Source organism: Lutjanus erythropterus, chromosome 15 (assembly GCF_056507025.1).
Source record: "Lutjanus erythropterus isolate fLutEry1 chromosome 15, fLutEry1.hap2, whole genome shotgun sequence".
In the NCBI taxonomy this organism is placed as follows: domain Eukaryota; kingdom Metazoa; phylum Chordata; class Actinopteri; order Lutjaniformes; family Lutjanidae; genus Lutjanus; species Lutjanus erythropterus.
Window position 1 is genome coordinate 17,601,613 of NC_139331.1, and position 26,416 is coordinate 17,628,028.

Below are 26,416 nucleotides of genomic sequence, written 5' to 3' on the forward strand. Positions count from 1 at the left end.
TGAGGTAATTATCCAGTCAGTGTATGACTTACATTAGGATGGTAGCTGATGGGAGTTTGGAGAAGTAGCAGGAGTAACACAGAAGCTAAATAACATACTGTTGTGGAGAGGGTCAGCATCTACAAAAAAAAAATCTGTATTGGTTTAATTGTGTGCTATATTTAAAATAATGTTCACCTCTTGATAATGGTGGTTGTCTACTGCTACCTCACTGGCTAGTTAGTTTATGTTATTGTGTGACTTCTGGGTAATAACACAAACTAATCACTGGGGCAGCAGCAGATTGTCACCTCTTATGTTCTATAGGGTAAAATTACTGTTTTTGCTAAAGGAGACTGGTGGCTTATATAATGTCAGCTTCCCATCGCAAAGGGCTGTCTGACAGCAAGGTAACATGGTGAAAATATTCTAAATGTAGCACAGATTTATTCTGATCTTGATTTTTTTTTTTTTTAGGTGGACCTTTTTTCAAGTGGCTTAAATATGTTTTTCTGTTAAACTGCATAGCTTCCTACAATCTCTCTGCTTCTCCAAACTGGGAGCATGTTGACCAGCATCTACTGTTGGTAATTCGCTGGCTATAGACGAGTACCTCATACCACCGTACTTCACATAATCCAAACTATCCCTTTACGTGACTGGGAGGAGTAAAACTGTAAAGGGATGCAATAAATTAGCATTAGCATGTTGCACACTGAAATCTGTTCTCCAAGCTAACAGACATGAGTGAACATTTTACATGTGCATGAAAACACACTAATTTCATGTCACCCTTTACTATCTTACTTTCATTGTTCTAATTTAATCACATACAGCAATAAACCTCATTATAGTCTTTAAAACATGTCATAGGAGATAAACAGTCAGGCAGATTTCTGGCACATTTTGCATCTGTTTTGTCAGCAAATACACTTGTAGTTTCAACAACAAGAAGCCCAAACACCAACTCAACAAAGACTCCCAAGGTCAGTAAATTTGTGAACTTTTTAATGTCTTTTTTACAAGTGTGCATGGACCAAGAAACTGTGCTACATGTATACAGTACAGAAGGCATGAAGCGTATAAAACAACAAGAAATATGGCAACACGGGAAATATATGACCAGAAGAAGAATCACAGAATCATAAACTCATCATTTATTTGTATGTAGAATCGTGTTTAAAAATAAGAAATAAACTATCCTGTATCTTTGTCAATAAAATAACTAAGAATTTGATAACTGTTGGTGATTTCACCATGATGAGTCTCATGTAAGCTTCAGTGTTTTCACATTCTTGATCACCTGCAGAAAGAAAAAGAAATGATTGATGAATTGGCCAAAGATTTGTTTGTTTCTGTATTAATACAGAAACAAAGTTCAACTATTATGTGTGATGGTTGGAGAACTTTTCCCCAATAAATTAAAGATTTATAAATTCTGGTATATTCACACATTATGATTTATATATAAAAAGTCATTAGAGGCATTTTTCATCAGTTAAAATATACACCCACTTAGTGAGGTTATTTTTTAACTATAACATTTTATTCACTTTTATTTACAGCTCTTATGCCTGGAAATGTAAGACAAATATTTTTGATGGAATTACTTGCTGAACAATGGTGAAATAAAACTTATCAAATAAAGATTCTGCAAACTACATAAAGTACCTTTTTAAATTACTGTAATGGCATGTAATAAGAAAAGTCGTCAAACATGCCCTCGTCAAGTCATCAAAAGTGAATTGACATGAAAATATTTAAATGTTAGAATTTGAACCCTTATCATTAAAAGACATAATTACTCTTCTACGCCATCCTAAAAACATTTTGCAAAAGAGTAACATACATACCTTCAATGAAGGGAAAAAAGGGGGACAAGATTATCTTCTTAGAAATACTTGGTACGGTTGAGAGCTCTTTGTGCCAGCTCGCCCGTCTCATCCGTTATTCTCTCCCAGTCCGTTTGACCCACCACAAATCCGATAGCGCGCTTTCGATCGGCGTCCTTCTGCTCTTCAAGATCAGCCCATCGAACCTTAACAAATAGGAGAGCAACCAGGGTGATGTGTTACGACCAAGAAATGGATCAATGAGCATTGTTTAAGATCCGTTACTTCATCTAACATCTAGTATTTATATTATTATACACTTTTGACTGTTGAAATATTTTGCAGAATTAAAGGGTTTCAATTTAATCAGTGTGCTCAAATCCCTTTTGTTCTCTGGAAGTTTGCCGTCCTTGAGCTGAGAGGCACCTGATTCAGCTGCACAAGAACCCTTCTTATACAAATGGTGTGTTTTCAAGCTGCAATACCAGGATTACACATACAAAACTTTTCACACACATTAAGGTGACCAAAACAACACCTCTGTAACACAGAGTGTAAATTTACCCTTTTCTTTCCTGGTTCTGACATGCGTGTGGCATAGTCGTCTGGCAGCTGAAGGTAGTCATCCAGGCCTGCCATGTCTTCACGTTTCCTCTTCCCACTGCTTCCAAGACCGTCCAACTTGTCTGTATAAATGGAAGACTTCTGTTCAAGTCAGCTCTTAACTTTGCAAGGCAGCTGAATTTGCAAGATCACATGAGAATCGATCTTGTCAGGCTTCAAGTTACGCTGCACCACAGTGGTTCAGACAAAACACAAGAATGACTGGCAGCTATGGGTGGGGTTTATGTGGAACCACAGCGAGTGACCATTTGTTTAAAAACAACAATGGTGGCTCCTAAAGATTTTAGCAAAGATACTGTTTGAGCATCAGATGTATCAGAAGTGGAGACTGACTGGAGAAAAGGAGGTTTTTCTCGATGAAAAAGGTATTTTTTGCTCTTCTCCTGACTGATCTGATTGGTTGAGGTTCGCCTGTAATAGTCAGTTCATTCAATCACCCAAAAAAAAGTGTCGGTCCTTTTCCAAACAGTTTCCAAGGACGACTTCTCACATCGTTCTGTCTACCAAACCTTTCAGTGCTTTAGGTTAATCACAGCAGAACAGGCAATGGCGGCTGGCACACCTAAGCAATGTACTGCTGTGGACAGGGTTAGCAGCAAACCATATTTTAGCCACTTAATCTAAAAAATCATTATCATTTTAATTGTTCACTGTATTTAGAACATTGTCACCATCTTACTTTGCTGTCACATGTGCTGTTTGGACAGGAAACTGCCATATCTAAGCCAAATATCGCCCTCACACTCAACTAGACTCTTTTTGTAAAATGTTAATGCAATTTTACTTTGCAGCACATGGGAGTTACTGGTCTACCACTGACTCGATCAGGCAGTTTGTGTTATTGTGTTACTTGTTACTTTATTTAAGCTTGTGAAATCTGAAGCATATTTCAATCCCAAATTGAACAGTTTGGGTTGTTGTCATGCAGTGTGCACACAGACAGCGTAAAGAATGACGACAGAAATCACTGCATGATGGGACCATGTCTCTTCATGGACTTGACGTACACATAATTAGATAAAACACACAAAGCTATACGACATCATAGACATAACGAGTCAAACTGGGGAGGTCAGTCATAAAATAAAGCCCAACAAAAAGGAATACCTACCAAGTTTTGCCTCAGATGTGTCCATCTCCCATTTGCTTTTTGGAATGTAGCCCTAAATTATATAAAGACACATTGCAGTGGTTAAACATCACAGGGGGACAGCAGAGGGGTGAGAGGGAGAGACAGAAAGCAGGGGTCGGCTGAAAAGAGAGGAGACTGGTTTATCAGTAGATCAAAGACAACAAAGACAACTAAACGATGAGGCTGCAGGAGGACTTATCTGGGTAAGACATTTAATGTCACACTGGCATGCAAATATTTTGGTCTTGCACGTTGAGAGAAACTAACATGTTCATATTAAACCTTTATTCTTGGTTACATGCAAAAGAAAAGTAGTGGACAACAGCTGTGACCTGCTTTGGTGAACACACATTCAGAGCCAAAGAATTCATTAAAACTGTCAAGCAAACCTCTATATGGTCTGAAGTCAGAAGATTAAAAAAACAAACAAAAAACAGTTCAGTCACTAACCATGTAATTTACATGTGATCGAGACAAAAGAGCCATCTTTTGACACACTGATTGTTTTACTCTAAGACAAACTAACTGAAGCTGAATAGAACATTTGAGAGATAAGATGCCAACTGCACCAAACTGTCTTTTTTGTTTGTTTTGTTTTCAGGAAAGTACAATGTATTCAAAATAAATGCAATTTAATCTGACAGGATAATTAGTTGTCCAGATGAGTTTTTATCAGTTTAAGTAAACAGGTAAATAATTTTATCTAAAACAAGCTTAACAGTGAAATTAAAGCCTGCCAAAATCTTTACCCTCTGTAATACATCGCTTCCACAACAACTGATGAAATAAAATCACAATAGCAATCTTTCAGAGATTTTTTTTTCTCTTTAATACTTATTCTCTGTTAAATCTTTGCAGTGAAAACCCGAGTCATTCTGTCACAAAAAGATGTTAGTGATTTCTCAATGGCCCGACATGTTCTGTTCAGAACAGCTGTCTCACTAGAACAACATCAGTCTTTTCTCGCTTCTCTAAGAAAAAAAATACTTGTATCTAAACATCTGTTCAAAGACAAGTTGAACAGGAGTGAAACTTGCTTTGAATGGCTGTGCAGGTTTGAGCGAGAGGTCTTGTTTTTACAGCTCTGGATAAAGTTTTGACCAGCTTTTAAGAACTAAAACATCAAGGCACATGCCAAAACAGTCAACAATCAAACCAAGAGATCTGAGATAAGAAAGTTTTGAGAAGGAAGGGACCACAGACTATTAGGTAACTGATGCTAATGAGTATCATAAAATCATTAAATACAACATGAAAGATGTTTTCTGAAATATATTTATATTTATTCATTTGTTATTGTTGAACTTTTTGTTGTGCTGTTTTTTAATTATTCAGTTTGGTTGTCTTTAACTTTTAGGATGTAATCCACATTATTCAACATATACTTTTTTTTTTTTATCCCTTTTAATATTTTGCAAATCTCAAAGAAAAAAAATTACACAAGTGCTTATTTTTCCTGATGAGACCTCTGCTCAGGTTTTAGATGAGCATAGCTTTACTGGGACATTCACAAGTCCCAGTGATGTAAATATAGACAGATAGATTTTTATTTTGAACATGTAAAAAAGAAAGCAAACAATAAAAAACATCAAAATTCAAACTGTCTTTACATGCCCACTTAGTCCTGACAGGAAGTTTAATCAGGCACAGCTGTGTGGCTGGATGTTGGGTGTGTAGGTGCTTTAACAGCGTTAGTATTTTCACTTGGTATTTTTAAGATCCATAGTGGGTTTCTTTTTTTTGGTGACAAAGTGTGTAAAATTATGCTGGATGCACCAGTCTTGCTCTGACAAAAAAACACAACACATGGTAAAGATGATGATGAAACTACATGTCTGGAAATTCAAGTTCCCAGACCAGAGTTTAAAGTCCAGAGTTTAAAGTAAAAACTGAAGCTGGATGATTAAAGCTGAAAAAAGCTGGTAACTTGTCACGTTACAAGACAACAGCCTCCAGGGTCTGTTTGGATCATTCATTAACAGATTATACACACTGAAGACACACTGCCTCTCTTTCACTAAAAAGTACTACGATAAAAAAAAAAAAAGTATTTTTGAAAATCAATAACTACATTAATTGACTGTACTTGCAGGTAGCAGTGGCTGTATGTTCTGTCCACACACTGTGTAGTAAAACACTTTGTTGCTCCTGTGCAACACAACATCAACATTAAATGTGGTCACAGGTGCAGCAGACAATACCGGACAACATCCGACAGTGATGTCAGACAGTGGTTAATTAGAACAATGAGACGATTGCACTACAGCAAAGTGAGATGGTGCAGCACCACCTTTGTTCCAAGAAAGACTTTTGTGTTTTTCAATACACAATAATCATCTCATTAATGATTTAACACACTTGCTGTGGTAACTCCACAGAGATTATTTTTTGAGCTCATTTTGAGCTCATACAGTGGCTGGAACAATATTGTGTCTTTTCCTGTCAGGAAGACTAATGGAGAATTCTTCCAGTCAAAGTTGACTCTATAGTGTTGTTTTGTCCCGGGGAAAACAAACATACACAGAAAACCTCATTAAATAAAATGTTTCATGCCTGCTGGCTCTGGATATAGTTGTTGTGGACAAAGCCAGATTTAGGGAAGGTTTTGTTGTAAATGTTTCTTGATTTCATCAAGAATAGTTCATCTAGTGTGTCAAGAAAGATTTAAAACAAAAGACTAGATTATTAGATTGTTATTAGATTACTGTAAATATTACTGTTATTTAAAAGTATCTGGATATTAGAAGCCATAAGCAATCAAACTTGGTGAATTCCAGGTCTCACCAAGTTTGATTTAAATACAGGGACACAGTTTGAAAACTGCAGTTTAGACAGGTAGGGTTCAGTTTAACATTAGGGTGGATGAGACATCAGTCTTTGACTGCTACTACAATCAAAACAAAAAGGGCGTGTTGGGAAATGACAAGCACACGCTGTGTGGAAAGACAGGTCTTAACTTGCTGATTGTAACAATGATCAAAGCAGCTTTACATTTTAATTCAGAGGCCCTATGAACAGTATAAAGTTTTTTTTTTCCTGGATGTCTTAGGTAATACTGAGTTCACATCTTGAACCATTTCAGTCACTAATTTGAACTTTGTATAAAGCAGAATTTCATATTATAATCAGATAAATTAAAGATCCTCAAAGAGGCATTTTGCACTGAATCAATGAGTCGGTGTTGTGGTGACTGCAGTATCAAAAAATATTTCTATAAATGACCCACAATAAATGGACTGGTTTTGCAGCTTATTCCTCATATACAGGGGTGCCCACACAACGGGCCAAAAACAAACTTATTTTATTGTATTGTTAAGATACAAAATGGTACTAGGATCCCAAGTTCCCTTAATTAACTTATTTCTTATGTCACTCTGCCTGCTTTGCTCAAATGATAGAAAATAATACTAATAATACTAATACCACTACTACTACTAATAATAATAATAATACATTGAGTGAATCTACAGGAGTACACTTCATTTTAAGAATCCACAGTGGATTTGTACAAAGTTTTTTGTTAACAGTCAAGTCAGCTTGAAGAAAATGGGTATTGTTTATCAATAATATGGTGTGTAATAAACATGGCAGACATGCAATTTCAGTGCAGAGCTTAACTATGTCATTTTCAAGCAGGAATGGTCTACAAAGCAAAGCAATCATATGTTTGTATAGCATTTTCCAGTTGATGTTTTACTGATGCTATAGCATATGAGCAGATTTATTGTACCATGAGGCACTGCTAGAATATGAACGGGTTGGATCCCATGTCTTTAATATTTTTCAACACAAAAGTGAACTATTAGGAACAAAAGCATTTCAAAGATTAAAAAAAACACATTTTCATTCACAATACTTTTTCAAGATGGTAAGATGCATCAATTTACTATACAGTAATAACAAAGTATTTTGTATAAATAACATTTTATTTGGTGGTTTATTCTGAAACACACCTCTTGTTTTTTATTGGTCCAGAAGATAGACTGTAGACAAAACAAATGCAGCTGCATTTTTACCTACAGTTTTATAGATTTTTTTGGATATGCATGCAGCAGTTGGAGTTTTATTATTTTTAGATGAGTTGTTGCCCATGGTAATGATTTGCAGTTTCACTTGAAGGACATTAAACTTGAGTATTAATAGTCATATACCAATGATGCCTACAGATTAATTAATCTTCATTTACCTCTGTGCCCTCTGTCTTGAAAAGCCAGAGAGAAACTGGAAAATTTAAACAACTGGTTGTCTGTTTAAAACATTTTTAGGACACATAAGAAACAAAAATGAGAGTAAACAAAACGACATAGTTGTAGGACGGACAGTTAAACAGTGATCTGAAAAACACTATGAAGCTCCTTAATGCTGAGTGGAGCTGCAGACTCAAGGGATCGTTTGTTGTTGAGTGTTTGATTATTATACAACTGTGTACCGAGGACCGATGGCTGATGCTTTCTACTTTTTTTTTTTTTCTTCTTTCTTTCTTCTAATGAAAATGACTTTTCATTGTCATAAATTTATGACATTTTGCTGAGCAGTCCACTTTATATCCCTCACATGAGGACAAACTCCGATAGGTGGTACCACATGAAACATTTATATCAAAGCTCTGTATATATTCAACATGTAGATAATCCCCCTGGTGGCAGTACATTACTGAGCTTTAAGTGCTACAGCTTTAAAGGTTTCATCAAAATTTCAATGCAACTGAGTTAATCTTAGACTACAACCAAGTTGTATTATTGTTTTTTTTTTTTTTTATCAACAACAGTATAGGTAATTTAACATGTTAACTTTTCTTTAGTTTGTTCAAATTTCACCAGAATACTTGTACAACATACATAATTATATTATCTGCTTTGAAAATGTATCAAAACCTGAGCCACAAGAACACACAAGTGTGTGATTAGTGATTCTTTTGTTGAACGTTTTTCATTCATATCAAAAGCAATATTCACCTCATCTATGCAAAATTTATTTGTCAAAAAATGAATGTCATTCATTTATTTATTTTGACATGTCAGATTTTTGAACTGCAGTGATTTTGTAATAAAAGTGAATGAACAATTGATTATGCACAGGAATGTTTTCCACGACAACAGGTTGTAAAAACAGATTGTTTTCAACACTGCCATGTTTGGGTTTATTCATTTTTTCAATCATGATTTAAATGTTTTCATTTCAGTCTTTTGACAAAACTGTGCACTACTGTGAAAGAAATTCTGAACCTTTCAGAACGGACCAGTTTCATCCACAGTTTGGTAAATGCTTTTCCTGTTGTAGCTATAATTTCATTTCAGGGCTGTCAGCATTTTGACTGAATAATCTGATTAATATTACATAAATATTCAATAACAACATAAAACAGATAAGAAGAAATTAAGCTATGATTTTCCATGAATTTCATTTTGTCATCTATTTTAAACTTACCTTGCCAATAAAACAAAGAAAGTTGATTAAAAGACTAATGGCTAATAATAACTTACTGTATAAACTTTATGTGGTAGATGGAAATATAAATAAGCGGGAATGATTCTATGAATGTAAGCTTTCTTTGTCCTACCAGATCACCCTCTTCTTCCTCTTCTCTCTTGGGCTCCTTGGGCTCATCATCAGGATTGAAGTCTTCCATTTCAACCTAATAACAAGACACACATGTTAGTTTAGCTCAGTTACTGTTACATGACAATAATATCATGGGAACTGTCATTTGTTGAAGATCTCACCTCTTCTATAGCAGCATCCTGAAGGAGGGACCGGACATCCAAGCGAACCATGTGACGTGGTGAAGACTCCCAATTGTTAGACATCTGTGTACAGAATGCTCCATTAAGAAGTGTATGTTGTATGGATGAACATTACTATCATTATAAATAATAGAAATATATCTGCTAGAGCCAACTGATCTTACAGACCTTCATTATATCCTTAAGTGTGCGGCCATGGACGTTCCTCTTCGCACAAGTCTGAGTGTCAGCAGTGATTTCAGCCAGGTACACCTTCAGGTAAGAAAAACAACAACTTCTTTAGCACAGTGCAGACTGATTAAACATTGTCTGTTTTTACTCACTCAGGAGCACAACTCACCTCAAAGCCTTTTGTTTTGGCTGCACTCCAGAACTGATCAAAATGTTTAACCCTGTCGTTAATAGTGTCTAAAATGATGAAGGGGAAAAAGCCGTCATCCAAGGTTTTCTTGAATGTTTTCAGCATGCTGCTCCGGTAGGTATCCTCCATCTCTGGCTCATACTCATACTCAAGAACCTGCAACAGAGATTTTTTTGTATTACATTATTTATAATTTTTACAATAACAACATTAATATATCTGTCAGCTGATGCTGCTCACTCTGAATTAATTTTTTTGCACTTAAAAGTTTTTAAAAGAGAATTTCACAAATCACTACATTTTAAACCATAGACCTTCCTCATCATTACTCACATATTTTTGCAAATAAGTATTCACAAACTATAAAAAAAAGAAAGTGTAATACAACATTCAAAAAATAAAGAAAGAGGAAAAAACAGGTAAGGAGATATTGGGAACAAACTGGAATTAATGCCACTTGTTCACAGCAAAAACGACACATTTCACATTTATTGATTTCGGTTAGATTAAAAAGATGGCAAGGACATTATTTAATCCATCATTTACACCTTAAAAGAATATAATTTTAAATAACCAGGTTCAATAGTGTTAAATTACTGTATCCATTTCACCCAATATGACTGGAATCTGCTTAAAGAAAAGGTCAACATCTCCATCCTTCATAATTTTATAAACATTTACAATATTGGCAGTTCAGGCTGTAAGTATTTCCTCGTCATGATTTTCTTACTTGCAGCCAAATTTATTTTAAATAAACACTTGTTACTTACTTAAGTCATGTTTTATAAGTATAATACGTAGAACCTGCTGACTTTAAAGGAATAACATGCAACATTTTCATATTCATAGACTCGTATAAACAAAATCATCACTATGAACCACTTGAAATGTGGAATGCCTTGGAAAGACAGACTCACCTTGGTTTTTACCCTTTTCCCCGTATCTGGATCTTTCTGAACTTTCTCCACCTCCGTCATGAAATAGTCGTCCAAAACAATAACTCTTGGAGGTGCGCCGCCACAATCGACTTCCTTATCCTGATTAATGTCAATGAGATTGAATGGCATAGTTTTACTTTTTTTGGCTTTGTTAGAAACATTAATAATATTTATTGATGTAAAAAACATTGTGGGAACGTTTGGGAGTATTGTTGTTGCACATTGTTCTAGTTTAGTTACATTACATTATAAAAACATTACACTATGATTTGCTGGTATGACTCCACTCACCCGTATGAGCTTGGCAACATGGCTTTTTCCACTCCCCGGAAGCCCTCTCATTATGATGACAATCTGTTAAAATATATCACTCAATATTATAAATATTATATATTACTCAATGAACACTCAATTCTATACAACTAACAATGTGATACTGTTACATCAAGAAACATTGCAGCCGTAATTAGTACCCTTTCAGGCCGGGATAATCTGCCAGGTGGTTTGAGGATATCGTCGATATTCTTGATTTCTGGCTTCTTCTCGACTCGTGGGGGTGGCTGGGGCGGAGGTGGGAGGGGTGGTGCAGTCGGAGGCCCTCTGTCATCTGGATAACTTCGTCTGTCCACTGCATGATATTATTTGCAATTAAAGTATTTTGCTAAATGGCATTATTTCTTCCCATTATAGATTTACTTTACTGGTTGCAGATTGTTTTCAATCATATCTTCTATCATGCAACAAAGCTCATTTTATTAACTGAGAAACTTGTGACCCAAGTGTGAAGAGTTTCCAAATACAGCTGTATGTATGTGAACACTAGGGCTGTGACAATATGGATTTTTTCTGAGTGTGGTGAAAAAGTTACATATTCCCACAGGATGGAAGTTTACTGCAACTACCCAAATAATTACATTTTATTGAACTTTACACACTGTCCTATTCCTTAGAAGAGCTACGCTACACTTATCCTTCAGTAGTGTGTGTGCAGCGTGCAAGTGAGGGAGAACGAGCAGCAGACTGAGTGACAGTGCTACTCATATCAGAGCACAAACTAAGACTTAGCTGTAAATTGTCACACTGGTAGCAAATGTACAGTACAGGTTACAGTGATTCAGTTAATAAGAGCTGCAGCGTCTCAAGACCTAGGAAAGTCTCGTCTGTTATTTCCCAGCTACTGGAGAAGTGACAGGGTCAGTACAGAGTAAGCTGAGCAGGAAAGACTAGCATTAAGGTAATGCTAATGTTGTACCTTTACGTCAGCTGTGATGTGATCACATCCCTTTCAGAAGTTTTTTTTAAATACAGGCCTGAATTGCAGCGTCTTTTTTCAAGACGTGCTAAAAAAAAACTCCATTATGCTAAATCCAAAACTGATTGTCTTCTGTGGTTATTTATCCATTTTTTAGTGCTGAAAACAGTTGTTGTTACCCATCCTCTGGCAATCCCATGATGCCTTGGAAAGACTGTCAACTAACTAGAAGCTGTGTTCCTGACTTGTGGTGTGTGTAGCTCTGATCTCAAACACATTGCACAATGGAATAACATGAGATTGACCCTTCAAAATAAAATTTGTTTTAATGATGGTAGTGAGCTAAACCCCTTGGTAGGCATTACATGATTGCAGTATTGCTGTTGTCATCACAGCCAAAATGAACACGTCTGTAAACAGAGTTGAGACTGAACATACCGTAAGGTGAGGAGCTATGGCCGTAACGGTCAGGCCCACTGCGGTCGAGTGATGAGCGCTCGTATGGAGGTCTATCGTAGCCAGACCTTCCATAATATTCATCTCGATCTCGACTGCCACTTCGCTCCTTCTCTCGAAGATCTCTCTCTCTGTATCCCGAGCGTAAAGGATGTGCAAGTGGAGATCTACACAGAGGAGGAGCATTATTACGTTTCATTTCATCAACGTGATTTCTTGTTTCAAGCTGGCACACACTGATGACTAATCACAATGTATGACACAATGTGATATAGTACCTTTCTTCAACCATGGACTGTGTGCTTGAATCAAAAACAGACAAATAGAAAAGAATATTACATATGTTTGGAAGCAGTGTGCTTCCCAGAGAAAAAGAAACAGGGCGTCAGAGCCACTGAGGAAACATGTTACCTTTCATCTCTCTCTCTTAGGGGATAGCGCTCCCTGTCATATCTTTCTCTTTCATATTCAGGAAGCTTCTCTCTGTACAATTCCCTCTCTCGGCTGTATTCCCGGCGGTCCAAGTAAGGGTCTGATCGTCTTTCATAATATGGGTCTCTGCTGTAAGGATCTCTGGGACCAAGAGGTTCTAGGAGAATCAAATAGTTCATCAATGAACAATGGTTAGATATTTGCTAAATCGACCTCTGTTTTTTAGTGGAGAAAGATAAGCTTTACAGGACTGAAACTCACCCTTTTCATAGCCTCTGTCTGATGGCATAGGGTCAGGCCTCAGCACAATTCTCTCACCATAAGAGATCCTCTCAACGGTGGTTCCAGGCTCTGAAACATTGCGTTTTAATGTCACCAACAAAGTCCTGAAACTGGTTTCAACTGTTAAAATGATCAAATGTTCATCATTGCAGCTCATACCATGCCCATGTCCATAATCCACAGTCTTTGGAATCACAGTAGGTGTGTGTGCAGCAGAGAGGGATGAGTGGTAATCTGTTGTAACAGGTTTGGTATCCCAAGACACGGACTCAGGTACAGCCGATTGTGCAGCTGCAGACATGCCCTAGGGATGACAGATTGGATAGGATACAGATTTAACAGTTACATACAAAATGCCAATGTAAAAATGTAACCAAAACTAAATTTGTGAAAATGTATGGAAAATTGTGGCTTGTGTTTACCCTCTAGATTGCAGCTATATGCAGCCCTTGTGCATCAGTCACACTACACGACTTTCAACATCGCCACGTCACTGGATTGTTCACACTACACAAATTTCTGTTTTGTAAAACACAATCTTGATGTTGTTGTGGTTTGCACAATACATGATCTTACACCAGGAGGAATCCCAGATGGGCTTGTCTGTTCTCAAAACTATGTTTTGTCATGAAAAATACACGTGAGAAATGCCCTAAAGAAATGAGCAGTTTGGGTCGTTTATGCGCTGATTTGAGAGAAAGGATCGATACACACAGGTTTAAAAGACTGTCTGTTCTGTAGACAGAGCTGGAGATTAATATTTTTGTAATGAAAACATACAGCTGTCTCATATTATGGGTCAGCAAAGACAACTAGATTACAAATACCAAAAAGCTTGTGTGTATACCATTGTACTCTGATAGAAACTATATAATTATGTCCTCTACAATACAGATACAGGCATGATAAGACTGGGTTCAGAGAGATTCTGTGGATGACAGCAGCCTGTGTCTGCCCTCAATGGCTGTAACTTGTTCATGGATACCCAACCATCCCCAATACAACGAGTTATTTAGCTTGCTTGATGTCTTTTGGGTTTTTGCAAGGCATCAAGCTCTTGGATTGTGTCTTTGTACATTTCACACATAGCAAATGTCACTCATGGGAGCAAGTACCGTTTTGCCTCTGACCTAGGGTTTTTGTCTCCCGTCTCCAATAACAGTTGACAAATAGAAAATCAGGGCTTACAGGAATGTAAGATTGGTATTGGTTACATAAATTACCTTTAGAACATTCCTGACTTCTGGTGGGATCTCCAAACCGAGAAGACCAGCGGGAAGCTCAGGCAGGGTTTCAGTTGGTGCAGGCTGAGGTTCAGTACCAGGTGACTTTCCCTCCTGCAATTCCCTGAAGACCCAAAAGAATGGAAGTCAGGTCCACCTTTAAGTTTTTCAAAATCCATTTGACCCCAAAGTACAGAAGCTGCTATGCTAGCAAAATGTCCTGACACTACAATAAGTAAGCTTCCTTCTTATCACTGAGGCATCTAAAGGCAAGCCAGACAAAATTTTAAATATGATTTGAGCATTACAAATAATATTCAATTCATCTCTACCGATTTTGAGTAGTGGCAGAAATCAGAGATGTGGCTTGGCTGCATCAAGGTATTACAGTATACCAGGGTATCAAGACTCCAGATGGTATTATTTTCAATATTGTCAAAAATACAAATGCTCCTCTTTCTATTTTACTGCCATGGTGATGCTGTATTGAGGTGACATGTTGTAGTATGCAGCACACACCACCAGAGGTCTGTCTCTCCACTGATGGACAAGTCAGTGCAGCTGAAAACATAGCCTAGTTACAGGACTAACTAGTAGAAAAGGAAAATGCCTCTGTCTCTATTTGGGAGTATTTTGGGTTTAGTCACAATAATAATGTTGAGCCAGCAAAAACTGCAGACAACTGACTGGTCAAAGTAGTATAGTGAGTGAGTGAGACTGTGTGGGAGAGAGGCATTAAGTGCATGCTGAGCAGAGCAAAAGGTGAGCAGCGATGCCACCAGTCTGGTAGTAAATTTGCAGTGTAGGTTTGAGTTTGTCCAAGAATTAAGGTTTCAGCTTCTTAAGTGGGTGAGTTGTTGTTTCCAAACTGAAAACAGCGTTGCTATGATGATCAGCTCAAGTTACATTGAGAGAATACTGCAATGGAGTAGAGTCAAATGGTTTTACATAAATATCGCCATAATACTGTAATACTGTATAATACAGACGCCACCCAAAACTAATCCTAACAGCACTGCAATCCAAATGGCTATATTACACTAGAGTTTAGTCAGAATGTAATCTGTGTGAACCTAGCATATAATGTATCAATCAATGATAAATGTCTAGAAATTACCTTATAAGTTTGAGCTCTTGAGCAGCTTTCAAGATGATCTCATGCTGACGTTGGGAGAGGGCAAGTACATTTGCTCCACTTGTTCCTTGTGTTACAGGATCAACTGAGCTCTCTGGCAAGTTTGTGACGGGTGCAACAGGAGGTATAGGTGGAGGTCTATCCAAAGGAGGCTCTTCCTTGTGCTCATCATAGCGAGCTCTGCGATCCTCATAGTCAGCAGGATACCCTCTCTCTGGCGGTGGAGGAATTCTTGAAGGCCTATCCCATTCTGAAGAAGGCGGTGGTGGGTATGGTGGCTCTTCCTTCCTGTACGGGGGTTCATCCCCATATTCACGGATTCTAAGTTCTCCTCTTGGCCTGTTGTGCTCATCGTAAGTATACGGGTGACCTCTTTCTCTTTCACGTTCTCTTTCCTCTAGCCAGTGGCGATCTCTATAGGGATCTGGTGGTGGCAAGCGGGAAGGATAGTCTCTCTCAGGAGGAAGAGCACGCTCTCTGTCCCATTCAGACTCATAGTATTTGGCCTCATGCCGGTAGTCATCAGTAGGATAGTCCTCTGGTGGCCGCCAGCGATACCCATCTTCGCCATGACCATAATCCTCAACATAACCCTCAGCAGGCCTATATCCTTCTTCATATTCATCATGTGTTGGACCTGCCCGCCACATGCCTCTGGCCATTCCTCGACCCATAGGTCTCCTCCTCATTCCTCCTGCATCCATCATCTCATGGGGAGGCAGAGGAGGACCTCTACCATGTGGTGGCTGCCACCCCAATTCTCCCTCCATTCCTTCTTCATACAATGGTTCCTCCATGGGATCCATCATTTCATGAGGTGGTGGTGGCATGCGATGCCTGCCTCTTCCAACATCAGGATGCATAGGATGGCCATGAGGGTCATGGCCATGGTACATTGGGTGCATTGCTGGATCCATTTCCGATTCATCAGCATCCATTCCATGGCCTAATGGATCATGGTCCATTGGCCCATGAGCTGGGTGAGGAGGACGTCCTCGTCCTGGGTGCATGAAACCAGGATGACCACGTGGGGGGCGACCCCGGCCAGGCGGAAATGGGGGCCTCATACCTCTCATTGGAGGTCTCCTCTCTCCCCAGTATGGGTCCCCTTCCTCGGGGGGGTACTCCTCTGATTCAGGCTCTTCCCAGTGCCTGTCCATTGGCTCTCCTCTTCCCATGGGGGGTGGTCCACCTCGTCCTATGGGGGGTCCTCCTCTTCCCATAGGGGGGCCACCTCTTCCCATGGGTGGACCTCCCCTAGCCATAGGGGGACCTCCTCTACCCATAGGGGGACCTCCTCTACCCATGGGTGGTCCCCCTCTACCCATAGGCAGCCCCCCTCTACCCATAGGTGGACCTCCTCTTCCCATTGGAGGACCACCTCTGCCCATAGGTGGGCCACCTCTTCCCCTAGGGGGCCCTCCTCTCATCAGTGGGGGCCCTCCTCTTCCCATATGGGGTCCTCCCATTGGCTCTTCATAATACTCCTCCTCTGTTGAGAAGTATTGATCCTCTGGCATCCACATTTCTTCATGGGGCACCTCTGATTCCCCACCACCGTACTCCTCGTATGAAGGATCTTGCCAATGATAGTCTTCCTGCTCTTCAGGCATTCCCATGTCCTCTTCAGGTGGCCTGTAGTCATAAGACATTTCACCCATCTTCTCCCCAAGCGATACAGTATTTGGTCCCCTGAACTCTCCAGACCCTGGCTGCCCACGTCCCCGGGCAGATACTGGGGGCTGACCTCGGCCCCTACCAGGGGGAGGCCTTGGAGGATCTGGTCGTGCCTGCATTTGGCCAGACACTTGTGGCTCCTGTTGGATTCCAGGGGGCTTTGGACCCAGTGGGGGTTTGTTGTTCGTCAATGGTCCACCTGGTTTGAGGGGATTTTTTGCAGCAGTATTGTTGGATCCAACAGTAGATGGGGTAGTTGCGGAAGGCTTGCTGTTGACTGGTTTGGGTTTTTCGTTATTGTTAGAAGCTTTATTGCTCTCAGGTTCATCAGCCTTTGTGTCTGTTGGCAATGTCTGAGGAATGGGGTCATTTTGGACAAAAAAGCCATCACTTCCAAGCAAGTTGTCATCTGTCAGGTCGTCAGCATTGGCCTTTTTATCTGGTTCTGGTTCACTTTTGCTTTTTTCAGACTGAACAGCTGATTTTCCTGGAGTCTTGGAATCCATACTGGCAGGTTGTTTAGTGGCTGGTTCTGCCTTAGTTTGGGGACTTAGCTGTTGTATTTGCTGGGGCACAGGTGGGTGTTCGAACCGAGGCGGGGGACCAGGGGGCCGTGGTGGCTGTTCAAACCTAGGCGGCTGCCCAAATCGAGGTTGGTCGAACCTGGGGGGACCATCAAATCGTTGCCGTGGTTGGTCAAATCTGGAAGGACCATCAAAACGGTGTCTTGGTTGGTCAAATCGAGGGGGGCCATCAAAACGCTGTTGGGGTTGGTCAAACCTGGGGGGACCATCAAAGCGCTGCTGTGGTTGGTCAAACCTTGGGGGACCATCAAAACGCTGCTGTGGTTGGTCGAACCTCTGGGGACCATCAAATCGCTGCTGTGGTTGGTCGAACCTCTGGGGACCATCAAAGCGCTGCTGTGGTTGGTCAAATCTAGGGTTGTTTGCACTGGGACGACAGAAATTGTAAATGAATATTAATATTAATATAAGATTTCTTTTAGAGATAAGTAGCCTGACAATATAAAACAATACCTATTCACTGTAAATATGAGGCACTGTAATTTGTAATTTCCACCTGAAGTCAAATACTCTCAGAAAAGCTCATTCTCATTCTCAGATATACCATTTTAATAAAAAATGCCAATAACAGTTGTATAAAACAATCTCTACTGACCGTGGACCTCTAATGTTGTTGAAGCTTGGTGGCTGAACAGTTGGGGGACCAGGGGGTCTGACTATGCCAACAGGGCCACCTCCTCGCACAGGGGGTCCAGCAGGTGATTCCGAATGTGGCCCAAAGCCAGCGGGCCTCGGACCCTGAGATCTGGGACCAGCAGCAACAGGGGACTGCTGCACACCCGGTTTTACTGACTGCTGCTGCATTTGCACATCTTGTCCCGGGTACTGGCCAAACTGTCCCATCACCCCACTATTATACTGGTTTGAGGCAAATGGCACCATAGCTGAGAGCGTGGCCACCCTTTCTTGAAGGTGTGTACTGGTGGCATTCATCTGCTCCTGCCACTGCTTCCACTGGTGCTCATAGTCCTGCAGTTGGTCTTTGTGGGGATAGGTCTGGAACTGCTCTTGCCACAGGACAAAGGAGTGATCCCAGTCTTGGAATAAAGGAGTGAACTGCTGCTGTTGCATTTCATAGTGCCTCAGCTGCATTTCAGCAGACATCGACTGTAATAAAGGACATCAGGGAAAAGATGCTTTTAATTTTTGGTATTATCATATACAGTTGGTGATTGCAGATCAAAGTAATCATTGCAACATTACATGTAAAATGGGTTCTCAAAGACTGAGGTTGCAGATCTGAGTTGCTACAACTCCTACACACACTTATCACCTCTTCTGGTTCCACTAAACATACTATGTTTTCTTTTCATCTTTCATTTTCAGTATAGGTCGTCTTTGGACCAGGGAAAATAACCAGCCACATAGTAACTGTCAAACACTACCATTTACCTACCTGCAGGTTTGCAGGTTGCTGAATCAGTTGTTGGTATTGTTCCAGGATCTGCTGAAGCTTTTCATGGTGTTGCATAAGAGCCTGGTATTGTAAGCCTGCTCTCTGCTGCTGCACCTGTTGCCACTGTGCTGCTGCAGCCTGTAACTGCTGGAGGCGGGCAGCCTCCTCGGGGTCTTGGGGGATCTCGGGCTGTGAACATAAACAAGGCACTATTATATCGAAGTATATCTTTTCAACTCACAAAGAATATTTTTTTTGACATAACTGAGGGTAGTGTGTCATGGATGGGATAACAGACAACGCACAACTGAAAACCCTTTATTGCCAAATATTCAATGTGTAACTTTGGTCCACTGTCAAGAACAGAAACAAAATGTCACAAAATGATGGTATAAATTCTTATACTGTCATACATTGTCATTAGACACTGACACTCTGTAACTTACACTGGGCATTTAGGAATTAGAATCAATGGGAAGGGTCACAATTATGAGGGAAAAGATGAATGAATGTGCCTGAGTCCTGTGGATTTCACACATTCATGACATAGCAGTCATCACAAGAATTGGAGTTAAATATCTATGGACATGATGATGAGGGGAGAGTGGGCAGTGGAACTTACTGTGTCTGGAAATGTAGGTGATTGTCCTACATTTTCACTCTGTAAATTCATGCAAACAATATAAACAATGTTTAGACTAATAATCTTACATCTCTTGTGTACTCAGTTTAAAAATGGATTTGGTGGGTTCTCAAAGTCTGTCAAATACAGCACTTACAAAAGCACTTGCAAATACCAAAAAACCAATGCACTGAATTTAAAACGGCAAAACAAAGCTATTAACCCTGTTGTCATTGATGCCATTGCACAAAAAATATTTTAAACACCAGGGTTAGGTTAGTGTAAATTCTAAACTGAAATGGAGGTAATTTTCACCAATATAGACCGGAGGTTCTTAGCCTCTTGCAACTTAAGGCCCATTTATGATTGATAAAAAGTTTCCTGTGACCATTATCCCAAATAAATTCATAAAAACATAACATGACAAAAAAAGGAAGAAAAAAAAGGGCTGTTACAGGATTTCACCACATTCAACACACCACTCAGCATCGCTGCGTGCCACTGTGAATCCAGACTTGATGTATTCAGGGTCATATTTCCTCACCACATGCTTTGGAGCTTTCACTGGTGCAGGGTTGTCTGCCACATCTCTTTTTCACTTCAAAAACAGATCCATTTTGTCTCACTGTATCTGAAGTAATGTTAGCTAGCTGACAGTGGCAAAGCACAAACATGTTTTCCTCTACCTGATTATGTGTATGATTGACCTGGTAATATTCAAACATAACATTGAAATTATGCATTTTAATTTGATGTTTTTACTTATGTGAACTCTTGAGCATATTTATGTATAAAAATAACTACCCTTATAAATTACCAAGGGAAAGAACATATTGTAATCTAACCATGGGTCAGTTCCATTGCCTCTGTGGCCTAGATGGTGCTCTGAGGCCAACCAGTTGCCATGTGATCCAGAATGGCTGATCTAGACAACCTGAATACTTCAAAAGCACAAATACGGACTGGGTGCTTTTTTGTTATTGTTATTGGCCAATAAATATTGTTAACTGTCTTACAAAATTATCTGTAGCACTGTGCATATTGTGTATATGACATTGCTACACTGCTCTTTAAGTTAAAGTTAAGTTGTTGCTGTTGATGGTGACTGTTCAAATTTAAAATTTTGACAAACTTTTTTTTTAAATCACTGGCACAAGCAATCAAAGGCTGATTCAGGATATTTTAGTCACAAACCTGCCATGCAGCCTTTGAGTAAACACCAATCTTAATTCATGGCTGGTTACAGAGCTTTACATACTGGTACAAAACATTAAAAAATATGTTATGAAATCTGAAAGAAAAAAAGTACTTTATGTATCTACATTTTGGGCAATATGAAAAACGTTATTTTTCATCACATATGCAATAAAGGTCTAAGTTTTACTACTGTACTCCTCCCCCTGTACTACTAAACCGTTGAATGCAGATTAGATGCTTTCATTCCCTATGTATTGGTTTTGGGGTCATGAAATGGCAATAAAAAATAAATGCAGCAGAATCAGAGATTAAAGACTTGTTAAAAATCTGGCACCCACATCACCCACAATCCAACTTAGCCACCAACAGTTCGTTCAGAGATTTTGGGTGTGTTATGCTTGTAGACTTGAGCTACTAGCCACAAGGATATAATCTGATGAACCCATTTCATGCAGCTTCCTCTAGAGTCACAAAATGCTTTAAACAACCTTTATACAATATTGAATTTGAGTTTGAATTCTTACACACACCTGTGAAATATTTTAGGAAAACTTACCCTTTTCTCCTCAGGAGGTGGAGGTGGTACAGGGGGCTCCTCTTTTGGAGGGGGTGGAGGAGGCATGCCTTTTGGTGGTTCTGATGGGGGAGGGGGAGGAGCTCCTTGGCTCGAGCTTGGCGGTGTAGGCCCATCACCCTCTTTCTGATTTTGTTTGGCTCTTTCTTGCTTTAACTTCTGTAGATTCTGAAGATGTTGTTTGTACCAAAGTTGTTGTTGCTCCTGCGTGAAACAATTAAAGGAAGTCTGTCAGACAATGCACTGCAGGAACGTTTACTCTTTTCGTTTACTTCATTCATACATCACCTGTAATTGCAGAGGGGAGAAAATTTATTAGTAAAACATGAACGTATTACACATAACCTTTACAAACCCTGACATAGAACAGCAAGAAACCTGTTTGTTACTAACAAATCTCTGTTCTCATTTTCACCCAAAAGTGTTTGTGGAAACTTGCTTTCCCTGTATTACCTGCTCATTCCTTGCTCAATGTACGACAATAACATCTCAGTAAACAATGTTCTTTTACCTGCACATATTTCACTTTTCTGAAAACTAAAATATAGTAAAATACAGTAAACCCAGTCAGGGCAAAATCCATTTCACACACAAACACTGATTCTATTAAGTGACTTAATTAATTTTATTTTTCTTACTGACATGCTTGACATCGCACATTTCATATCAACCACATTAGTCATCTCCAATACCAGGCTATAGAGTTGAGTTAAATTAATAACATTTTCTAATAGATGATAACGATTCGAGTTACTTCTAGGGTTGAGGGATATCTACCAAACTGACATACGACAATGTCAACAGTGAAACATCGCAATAGATGATATAGGTGTTGGTTAGCTGGTTATCTATACTGGGGAAGCTAAGCTAAGAAAACATGAGCGCAAATAACGATGACACAATTCAAACAGTGGCCCACAAAAACAGCAGCCCCAGCTTCTTTTTATTCTTTCTCTCATATGTCAACAGCAGAACTTCCCTTACAATACCTGCCTTATAGCAACTCTGAGGGGACACACTACCTCAAAAAAGAAGGCCTTTAGTTCACAATGGTACAGTGGTAAGAGGGCTCAGTGGTCGATGATTGTCAGCCATCATGAATCATGATGGCATCATCCATCAGCCCAACCCTAGTTGATTGTTCTTAATGTACTGACATTGTATGTTGTAGTTAGTCTGAAAAAAACATTAGTTAACATTTGTAAACAAGCTGAAATGTATTACTAATATCTGTTTCTGGACTTGATTGTCAGTACGAAAACTCAGGCTGTACATATGTCACATCCCATAAACAGGGGCTTTTTATTTCTTTTCTGTGGTAACAAACACAACACACAGCTTTTCAGTAGCTATCATACTACAATACTATTATCATCCTGCAATCTGAGGTTATCCACACACTTTGTGGCTGACTTAAATAAGGCAGCTATTGCAGCAACATGCCGGTACCTCTCACACACTAGGAGAGAATCACTTTCACAACAAACCTGCTAGACACCATCTAGAGCTGAACAATTAATTGAAATAATATCAAAATCACAATATGGCCAAGGGTTCAGTTGGGCTGTGAGTGTGTTAAACAAAAGTGGATGTATGTAGGTCTAAGTATTATAGCAGCAGACCACACTTAAAAATAGTCACTGTGCAGTGAAATGTTCCCAGTCAGTGTTTTATTATCATATACAATATTTTTTGGATTAATAATATGGCTGCATTAATGTCTATGCTGCATTTTAACGCTGTAATGTTTACAGTTGTGCAAATGTTGGGTAGTTTAATCCACAGAAATGCATCATATTCTATAAGATCATCATATGTTTGTAATGTCACTGTCCTGTGAGAAACAAGTACCATATCTATAAATCAAAGTTTCGTTTGCTCAGAAAAACGTCTATTTTAAGTTTTGTGACAACAGATGATGCTCCACTCTTCCTGTATGCACAGGTGTGGGACATGGAGCAAAATGTCAGCTGGGATAGGCTCCAAGCCCCCAAGGCCCTGCAAAGGATAAGCGATTACAGATAATAGAGGGATGGATGGATATTGCATATCACAACATAGCATAAAAATATTGAGATATTACTTAGAAGCCATACTTATAAGTCCAGCCCTAGTTTCTAGTATGATTAACTGGACCATCAAGACACATCTCTCAAAATGTGATTTGTGGAGGCCAGGTATATCTACATTTTTTCCTCTGTCCAATACTACAGGCTCTTAATATTAATATCTGCTCTTTGCTTTTGAAATCATATGTTGTCAGTCTTTGATCAGAAGGAACAAAACTGCCAAAATGATTTTTTTAATCAGCCTAATTGTGATTTAAGTCCTTTCATCCTGAATCCACTGTACCAGGTCCAATCAATATTCAACAGATGGTACATAAACCAGCCAATGATGGGAAAAAAACAACAAAAGAAAAAAACTCCTATTTGTCCTGATCCACTTTCTGCAGATGGAGGAGACATCCCATTATCATTATGTGCTTTGAGTCTCAATGTGCGAGTTATACTACTTCTGAATACTATAATGCAAGTTGTACTGGTCGACATGTGATTAATACTACGCAGTGTGCATTATTTGAAGTTTTTGTTTCCTTGCTTCTCTTCCACATTTTACATGCACAGACAATAGTTGCAGCATGATATTTGTACACAATATAATTTGTGAAATATCATGCAAACAAAATAAGACAGAGACAATCATTTACAGAAACACATTTAAATACCATCACAGAAAGTAAATTTCTTGTACATCGGTTCTTAAAGCGATTCTGACCTGATAACCGTGATCAGTGACAAACAGCCAACTAAGGTGGGTTATTCCTGGTAACTTCACTACAAATGGTGTCTATGGTGTTCTTTGGCTGTAAGTTCTGGCAGCAGCTAAGCACCACATCATCTCTACACTAACAGGTACAAGATATTACCTGCAGAGGTAAGGCTTTATCGTCTTCTGTCGTGGATGAAGATTTCTTGTTGACCTCTTTGGGAGCACCGTTGCTCTCCGGTGGCTTCACTGACGGCGGCTCTGGGGGAGGAGGAACCGGCTCGGGCTCGGTGGGTTGTGGTGGAGGTGGAGGAGGCTGTGGGTGAGTCTGCTGAGGAGCAGGGGCACCTCTCGTCGGCTGTCCAGGAGTCTCTTCTTGTTTATAGTACGACTGAGCTCCAACACCGCTGTCTGAATATCCTGGTCCTTCTGCATGCCATGATGCCCCCGAATGTCCACCTGAGAGCCCTCCACCGTACGAATTTGCACTATTACCGTGGTGTAACACCGACTGGAGCTGTTTCTGGTGCAGCATCTGCAGCTGCTGCATCTGCTGGAGGTGCTGCTCCTGCAGGCTGGAGAACAGCGAGCCGCTGGATGAGGCCTCGAAGCCGCCGAACCCTCCCGCTGTCTGGCCTGTGTGGCCCCCAGCAGGCTTATTACGGGGCCCAGACCCTCCATAGTTCTGCGACTGGGGTCCACCAAAGTTTCCCCAGGAGGGGTACATTGTTTCAAAGACGAGGCGGTGTAACCGGCCTTTGTGCTCACATGCAGCCTGATGAAAGCTAACTGCTACCAGCTAGCTTAACTGACCTACCTTTAGACAACCGATCGATAACTAACGTTACACTTTCATTTGCCGACGGTGCCAGGCCACATTAAACAACGATTATTAACACCGCATATCTACAGTAAGAATCCGACATCCGTCACCGAATTAAATATCTACGTTTAACCTTATAAGATATGTTACAAAAACGTTCAGAAACATTGATATCTTCGAGCGGCTGATGCTACAGTGTAAGGCACACACACCGCTTACGGAAATACGTCACATGTCGTCGGTGACCACTTCCGGTAGCTCAAACAACAATAATAGTAAAAATATCAATGTTATGATTTAGACTATGATAAAAAAATTACCAAAATAAATGTCGTGATTGAAGTTAAGAAATAAAAAAATAATGATGTCATGATTTAATAGTAAAAATATCAATGTTATGATTTAGACTATGATAGAAAATTACCAAAATAAATGTCGTGATTTAAGTTAAGAAATAAAAAAATAATGATGTCATGATTTATGCTCATAAATTCAAAAATAAATGTTAGGATTCATGTAAAGAGATGCTGAAATTAATAGTATGAATTAAATTAAGAAATACCACAATAAATGTTTTTCTTCAAGACTTTACATAGCCTGTTTTGACACACTTACTAAAATTACATTAAAACATGTTGTTATTATTATTGTTATTATTATTATTATTATTATTATTATTATTATTATTATTAGTAGTAGTAGTAGTAGTAGCAGTAGTAGCAGTAGTAGTAGTTACAGTAGTATCAAGATTCATTTTCCCTTTGAACTTGGACTGTCATTCTCAATATTACATTGTTATTGGGGAAGGTGTTTTTTATATATACATAAATGCAGATACTGCAAGAGTAAACCAAATCTGAACCATTGCAGGAATGAGCTAAAACTTTTGAGTAAGTCACTGACTGTTATTGACAAGAAAGCTATTAAGTTATTTTCCTTACTAGATATGTTTGAGTTAATCTGTGACAAGTCTTGTTTTTTAAGTAGTGTAATCTCAAGAAAAGATTAAATCAAAGGCAACTGGACTTGTTTATGTCTTTGAAGACATCTTGCCTCTCATCTTACAATGACCTGGATGAATGAGAACATTCACATACATTAAGTAGTGTAGATTTTTATTTATATATTTTAATTTTAATTTTATTTTTTATCTGTGTCATTTTGCATTAAGTGTTGTTGTTGCTCAACCTCTGACAGCTCTTTCATGGATGAGGCATGAAAATATGCCTTGCTTGTTTGTTTTTGTTATATGCACAATAAAAATTGTTTTAAAATGATAATTTGACTTTAATGTCCACATTTTCTACATAATGCCAAAAGTCACTGTTATCTAAGCATTAAAGAAAGGTCTCAGGTAAGATGTCTGTAGCCTGTCAATGAATAT

General features: G+C 39.2%; 1 protein-coding gene across 4 annotated transcripts; it reads right to left on the bottom strand.

The window, feature by feature from the left end:
- Positions 1 to 965: 965 nt before the first annotated feature.
- On the bottom strand, positions 966 to 25,246 carry ylpm1 (YLP motif containing 1). Of its 4 annotated transcripts, XM_084736857.1 has the most exons (23): positions 24,370 to 25,246; positions 21,423 to 21,644; positions 19,670 to 19,708; positions 19,048 to 19,236; positions 18,247 to 18,758; positions 15,373 to 18,018; positions 14,256 to 14,379; positions 13,192 to 13,336; positions 13,012 to 13,101; positions 12,730 to 12,907; positions 12,597 to 12,620; positions 12,301 to 12,485; positions 11,084 to 11,238; positions 10,902 to 10,964; positions 10,590 to 10,709; positions 9,652 to 9,828; positions 9,480 to 9,563; positions 9,291 to 9,374; positions 9,128 to 9,202; positions 3,547 to 3,598; positions 2,376 to 2,497; positions 1,833 to 2,017; positions 966 to 1,282 (listed from the first exon to the last, which is right to left on the bottom strand). In XM_084736857.1, the coding sequence occupies exons 1-22, from the start codon at positions 24,934 to 24,936 to the stop codon at positions 1,871 to 1,873; spliced, it is 6,000 nt and encodes a 1,999-aa protein (XP_084592983.1). In that variant the 5' UTR covers positions 24,937 to 25,246; the 3' UTR covers positions 966 to 1,282; positions 1,833 to 1,870. The 4 variants fall into 4 exon arrangements, with proteins under 4 accessions (XP_084592983.1, XP_084592985.1, XP_084592984.1 ...); XM_084736859.1 differs by lacking the exon at positions 19,670 to 19,708; XM_084736858.1 differs by lacking the exon at positions 12,597 to 12,620.
- Between the last annotated feature and the right edge of the window lie 1,170 nt (positions 25,247 to 26,416).